General features: G+C 32.9%; 1 protein-coding gene across 1 annotated transcript; it reads left to right on the top strand.

The window, feature by feature from the left end:
- The first annotated feature begins 415 nt into the window (after positions 1–415).
- On the top strand, positions 416–5,543 carry LOC18052843 (mitotic checkpoint serine/threonine-protein kinase BUB1). Its single transcript, XM_024190041.1, has 14 exons — positions 416–558; positions 669–819; positions 1,036–1,193; positions 1,280–1,355; positions 1,622–1,732; positions 1,836–1,923; positions 2,565–2,668; positions 2,761–2,832; positions 2,914–3,003; positions 3,098–3,255; positions 4,353–4,404; positions 4,481–4,615; positions 4,705–4,826; positions 5,027–5,543. Exons 1-14 carry the CDS (start codon positions 485–487, stop codon positions 5,211–5,213), a joined length of 1,578 nt encoding a protein of 525 aa, XP_024045809.1. The 5' UTR covers positions 416–484; the 3' UTR covers positions 5,214–5,543.
- The last annotated feature ends 1,582 nt before the right edge of the window (positions 5,544–7,125 follow it).

The raw sequence follows: 7,125 nt of genomic DNA on the forward strand, positions 1-7,125 counted from the left end.
ATAAGAATAAAATTCATGGTGATTGGGTTATTACAAGTTACTAAAATGATCTTAATTGATTATTATCATTATTTATCATAGTAATTGTGATTATAATAATAATTATTGTTAATAATACAATAAAATTAATAAATTATAGTAAAATTAATGATGATAATAATAAATTTTAATAATAATATTATTAATATAATAATAATAATGACATTTATAAATAATAATAATAATGATGATGATCATAATAATAATTATTATATTATTAATAAATAAATAATGAAGGACTTATTTATAAATATTTTAAAATTCCTGTAGGGACCAAAATGTAATAGTGATAAAATTTAATTGAAGGAAATATGAGATTATGAAAATTTAAGGGGGGCCGTGAGCATGGGGATTAAAAAAATCTGAAATTTGAAAAACAAGAATTTGCCGCCTCGCTCCAAATTTAATCAACTGAATTCCTATTTCGCTAAGTGAAGTCGAGAACATGGGGACGGCCGTCATTTTGCCCAATCACGATGAAAACGGCGCCGTTCACGACCCCCTCTTGCCTTGGCTCCAGTACGCATACAACCACACACTCATACAGTCTCTAATTTCTTTTTCTTTTTTTTTTCAAATAAATATGTTTGTATTTACAGTTGTAGTTATGAATTTGTTTGTAAATGCAGGTCGGCTAAGAAGGCGCTCGATGAATGGTACTCGGGCAAAGACTCCGGCGCCACAGATCTGTACAAGCTTCTTTCAAATTGTATCAATACTTTCAAGCACCATTCTCAGTACAAAAACGACATTCGATTTCTCAAGATTTGGTTTCTCTACGTAATTAATCTCCTGTTTCGTTTCCCAAAATTTGATAGAATAGTATCAATGGTTTAATATTTGTGTATTTTTTATGTTTTACTTTATTTTGGGATCAATTTTAGTTAATTTAATTGAAGGTTTCACGTGGAGCGGTTATAGGGTCCATTTGATTTATAGTTTAATTTCAATTATCTGATAGTTTATAACTTTTATTTGTCTTTTGGGATTATGTAGCTGGAAGGTAGTAAAGACTATGAAAAAGTTTTTAGAGAAATGGAAGAACTTGAGATATGTACTGGGCATTCTTTGTTATATCAATGGTATGCAATTTTTCTTGAACTGAATGGGAAGTGGCGGGATGCACATATGGTTTATCAGATTGGCATTTCAAGGTGCCTCTTGCTCTTAATTAATTGTTTATCTTTGTTTGTAGAATGGTTCAAGTTTCATCTCTAATGTTGTTATTTTGGGCTAACAGGAAAGCTGAGCCACTTGATAAGTTGGAGGAGGCACTTGCCTTATTTATTGATAGATTGTCCGAAAGACTTCAGAAGGTTTGCCTTTGCATGTGTGATTTGGATTTGGTTTAGAGAAGAAACGCAAACATTTGATTGAATGTGAAGAATTTTAAGTGGTAATTGTTGTATGAAGTGTAAATACCACTTTAAACGAGATAACTTTCTTTTTTTCAAAATGTAAAATTCCTTTGAGATTATAACATGTTAAAGCCAATGTAACATAGTGCATTATTTCAAGAAAATTTCTCAGTTCTCTTGTCCACCTTTTTGTAGTTCAAATTTTTGTTAATTGAACTTTGCAGATTGATGATGGTGAAATTATTGACTCCATGGAGAATTATATTCACCCATGGTCCAGTTCCAACATGAACAAATTACTGAAGCAGATAAATTCTCGAATTATGAAGTTTGAGGTACGACAATTTACCTATTTTACTATTGGCGCAATCGCTATTAATTTGTCTGATAAATATTTATGTTTAACCAAGCTCCTGAATACTTTTGCTATTGTTTCAGGGATACCATCGGAGTAATAAAGTTTACTCAGGAAAAGTGGCTTTATCGTCTTTGAATAATTCATCGAGGAATAAGACTATTGAGATAGGTGAATTTCTTTTTTACGCCATTGTTCATTGCTAAATATATTCACATGGAAAGCTTGAAGTCTACTTGAATAGCTGTTTACCACCTAAATTTTCACATGTTTGCATCATAAAGCATGAGTTTTCAAGTTTAGGAGAGGCTATTTGAAATCGTCTGAAATGCTGAGCAAAGCCAAGCGAATATTAGAGGTAAAAGGACTACCAAATTAGGCCAGAGTATGCAGATTTGCCACCCCCCAAGTATGAAGAAAGTAACAGTTGCCCAACAGAGAAATTTAGAGAGACGATAAACAGAGTATTCTACCATCTGTAATTCTGTATATGTCTCATACAGATAAAAGCTCTTCTAAGATATATGTAACACTAGTAAATGGTGCATCATAAATGCTTGTCCACTGCAATATTTGTATATTGTATGCAATCAATGTGGGCAAGTATAATTTCTTGTTTACAGACACTTCACACTGTTTGATTTAGACTGCTAACATCAACCACACATTATATTTTCTTCTAGTTAAACTTGCTTGTCATGTCTTATTGGTTTAGAGAGTAGGGAATTTTTAGTTTCTAACCTACAGTTCTATAAATCCAGAGGAGATTTAATTGTTTATTACTTTGATTGCTTACATTGTGATACTCAAAGGTGGAAAGAAGTACCAGATCAAAGGATGTGCAGGTCAGGGTGGTTTTGCTAAAGTATTTAAAGCATATGTCAATGGTGATCCTGAAGATGTTGTAGCATTAAAGGTATCATTATCTTTCATTCTTTTCTCTAATGCATAGTGAAGAACTTGTCTTACTGGAATTTTTTTTTTTTTTTAATTTCTCAATTCTGACAGATTCAAAAGCCTGCTTTCCCTTGGGAGTTCTACATGTATCGCCAGCTTGATCAGCGCATCTCTGGCAGGGAAGTATGTATTTTCTTGTTTCCATTATTTATCTATGCATTCTTTGTGATTCTGAGATACTTACTGGATATTTTATTTCAACAGAGGTCAAGCTTTGGTTTTGCACACAGAATTCATCTCTATTCTGATTATAGCATACTCGTCTGTGACTATCTATCTCAAGGGACACTCCAGGTACATTTTTTCTACTTTGTATATGGGAATTCTACATGTATCGGCAGCAGGCAAATCTTTTTTAGTACTTTAGATAACACATAAACTTGTGCAGGACGCCATAAATTCTTATGTGGTTATCGGCAAGTCCATGGAAGAGGTCTTATGCATTTACTACACTATAGAGATGCTCTGCATTCTGGAATCTCTGCATGATGTTGGCATCATTCATGGTGATTTCAAGCCTGATAATCTCCTTATTCGATATGCTAGGTAAAGCTTTCTCACATTATAGATTCAACTGTGGAAACTATCCAGAGCTCAAAACTGAATTACTATTTCTTTACGATCTGTATATTATAAAACCTTGCACTCTCACATATAAAGCTAGAAAATCACTCTTGGTTTATAATGATCTTGGGGTCACATTAGACATTTGAACCTCACATATGAATTTATGGCATAAAATTTCCTTCCATTGTTTTTGACTTGTATTGTTTGGCTTTGGGCTGGGCCAGATCATAGAAAGTTTGACACAGGAATATTGGTTTTCTCTGGTTGCTGCTGTGCTTTTTTGAAATGCATTCGAGGAAGGGGGCGGGCAGCTTCAAAAAGGAAATGGAAAAATAAAACTTTATTAGGAAGTATTTTGTGTTAGTAGAGTAAATGATTCTCCCATTACAGAACTACTAACAGCAATTACTAATTGGTATACTAGTTTCATCATCAATATACTTTCTCAAGTTGATATTTTTGCCCTTGTTTATCTTTCAAGAAGATTATTTGAATTTGAGCTTGTAGATGAAAAATCTTTTATTGTCAGCACATTCATATTATTGCTTAAGTTAATGTATGGAAGAAGTGGGTAGTCAGTCTCTCTTTATGAAGATTTACTGCATCATATGGGAATTCTTCATAATTTATTAGGCCTATATTATCTTGCATGAATCTGGGAATCATACATCATTTGGACTCGTTTTCTTGTAGTTGTCAAAGTTTAGATTCTACCAACTATCAAGGTAATGCAATTTATAAATCCGTATCTACCTCTTCTGATTTTAATTTCTTTGCTTGGACTAAATTGACGGAAGCTTGTGGTAGATAAGTAACCTTGCTTTTGTTTTTTTTGGTCTATACATTTCACAGTTGAAAATGGTAGATTTTTGTCCTTTTTTTCCATGTTTATGCCACATATAAAGGTAAAACACATTGTAAAGTACAATTATACTTGCTTTCTGTAGTCCTGTTTAGGCCCAATTATACATTGCTTTTATATCAAAAGTGAAACATTCTCTTCAGATAAAATTCTGATTGCAAAGAACATTTTACTGAGCTTGGCAAGTGACATCAATTATCTGACATTTTTGCAGAGATGAACTTACAGTGCTTGATCATGATCGAAGTGGCCCTTGGCAAGATCAGGTTAACTCTGGTGGCATAGGGATTTTCATGTTTTTCCCTACATGTTTGTTATTATGCTTAAGAATTTATGTTGCAGGGACTTTGCCTTGTAGATTGGGGAAGGGGTATAGATCTGCATCTTTTTCCTGACAACACGGAATTTGAGGGTGATTGCAGGACTTCTGGCTTCCGTTGTATTGAAATGCAAGAGAAGAAGCCATGGAAATTTCAGGCAAGTCTCAAACATTTCTTACAATGAAACTGCACTGCTCTGTTCACATGACTTACTTAATATTGGTTCATTTGTGTCATTATCACCAGGTAGACACATATGGCCTGTGTGCTATTGTTCACATGATGCTGCACAGCTCTTATATGGAGGTTGAGAAGAAAGCATCACCTGACGGTGGGTTGGTGTATCTACCAAAGTTATCTTTTAAAAGGTATGTCCGAATATTTCTGCATTAGCAGTAAGACAATGTTGATATTGTTGACCTTTTCCTGTATGTGTGTACTTGGGTGGCTGAAATTTTTTTGCTTTCCTTGAATGAATGAAAAATTTACACGTTGCTGATGTATGGATGATTCTCGGAACTTTCTCATTTTCACATCCGTCTTTCTTCCTTTTGACAATTTTTATCAGATATTGGAAGCTTGAACTGTGGAAAAGTCTGTTCACAAATCTGCTTAATATGAGCTCTGGCAATGACAAGGAAGTGTTGCAGAATCTGCGGAAATCCTTCCAGGATTACTTGTGCTCCAATCCTCAGCTTTTGAAGAACCTAAAAGAATTATTGGCAAAGCAGAGGGCTTCCTTGTGTGGTGCTTAATTTACCTCCTAATACTTGTGATTATTTCTGTTGTCGTGAATGAATTTGCTATGTGCACAAACCAACACTTAAGAAAGTGAAAATCCCCTGCTTTTCACCCAAAAATATACGTATGTGCATCCTTCAATCCCATGTGGGGAACACTAGTGAGAAACATCAGTGCTATTGTAAAACTTGATGTAGGCTCATCTGCAGCTCTGAGCGAACGACATAAAATGTTGCGCTCTGATCATGTGTATACCCTCTCGGTCGGCTTTCTTGACTAAAAATTCTGTTGCTTGCTAAGCAATTGTCCATTTGGCTGCGAAAATGTAATCTTAATTGTTTGCTCTCGGCTTGTATTTTTGAGAAAGTGTTTGTGATTGGTTGCCAATCAATTTGCCAAGTTCATGACGTGAAAATGGTGATGTGAAAAGCTAGTTGAAAATGTGAAGGGTTTAGTATATGTTGGGTAGGGATGGTAGAAATTTTCATGGGGACGGGGTCTTTGGGGATTTTTTTTATTTAGGGAGGGTACGAGAATAATTTTATACCTAATTTTTTAATTGGAGAAGGGATAAGAGTGATTTTTTACTTAATTATTTATTCGGGAAAGGGACGGAGATGAGGTAGAATCCCCATCCCCTCCTCATTTCCCCATTTTCTTATTTTTATTTTTAATATTTATTTTATTTTCTAAAATTATTAGTGAATAGATAATAAATTTTAAATTGTAAAATATTAAATATTGGTGTAAATAACAAATATTAAAATATTTATACAAATAATATACATATTACTTAATATAAAATGTTTAATATAATTTAAACTTAACTACAACTAAAAGCACACAATCCTATAAGCTCATAACTCACAAATCAAACTATAAATTACTCTCTCATGGCAAGTACCCAACTCGTCTTCATTTCATCATAGCCCAATAGCACGTCGCGTTGTCATTGGCAGAGCAACCTAACTCATCGCAATGCCAACTAGTAGCCAAACATGCGGCTCTATTGCGCTATAATCCGTGATCAACATGTTTCATTACTTATGGACAATTATCATGTCAATATTGTATAAAAATCACATTATTTGAAGTTTGTTTTGAAAATTATTATTTGAATATTATATATACTAAAAGTTTGAAGGAGTAGAATGAAATAAGACCCATTCATGACATTCTCATTTTATTTTATATATTTTTAGGTTAATTCGTTAATATGATTAAATTAAGTTCGAAAACTAAAAAGATATTAGTTATTCGGGGATCGGGGACTCTCGGGGATCCCCTGTTATTTTTTGGGGAGGGGACGGAAATCCCCTCAAGCAATTCTGACGGGGATGGGGAAATGATGAGGATATATGCAGAACATCGGGGATGGGTACGGGGATATCGGTCCCCTCCCCTCCCCTCCCCATTGCCATCCCGAATGTTGGGTATGATTTATTTAATGGTCATAATTGTTTACTCAATTTTTATCAAAATATTTCTTGTTTAGTTTGTTTTTTTAGTAGAGATTTTGAAAATTAAATGTCTCTATGGGCAAAAATGTAAATTTTGGCTGAATTTTTTTTAATGTTAAAATATTAAATTTTTTATTTATTTGATAATTTTATTTTTTTTAATAATATAACTTTAAAAAATTTACATATTAAAATAATTTTATAATATTTAATAAAAGTTGTCATTGACAACTAAATAGTTAAAATTTTTTAAGTAAAACTTTTATTTACCAACAAAAATTTTTATTTAAATAAACTTTATTTTAAAAAAATATAACAAAAAAATCTTAGAATAATTTTTGAAATGTAGCGGGCTAATTGAAGTTTGGAATTTATTATCTCTGCATTTTGTCTTTTTAAAATAAAAAAAAAATTCAACAGCTTTTCGCACCAAAAAAATGGCGATTCAAACGAGTAAAAAACGCGT

This window comes from Citrus clementina, unplaced genomic scaffold, assembly GCF_000493195.1.
Source record: "Citrus clementina cultivar Clemenules unplaced genomic scaffold, Citrus_clementina_v1.0 scaffold_2, whole genome shotgun sequence".
Taxonomy (NCBI): Eukaryota; Viridiplantae; Streptophyta; class Magnoliopsida; order Sapindales; family Rutaceae; genus Citrus; species Citrus x clementina.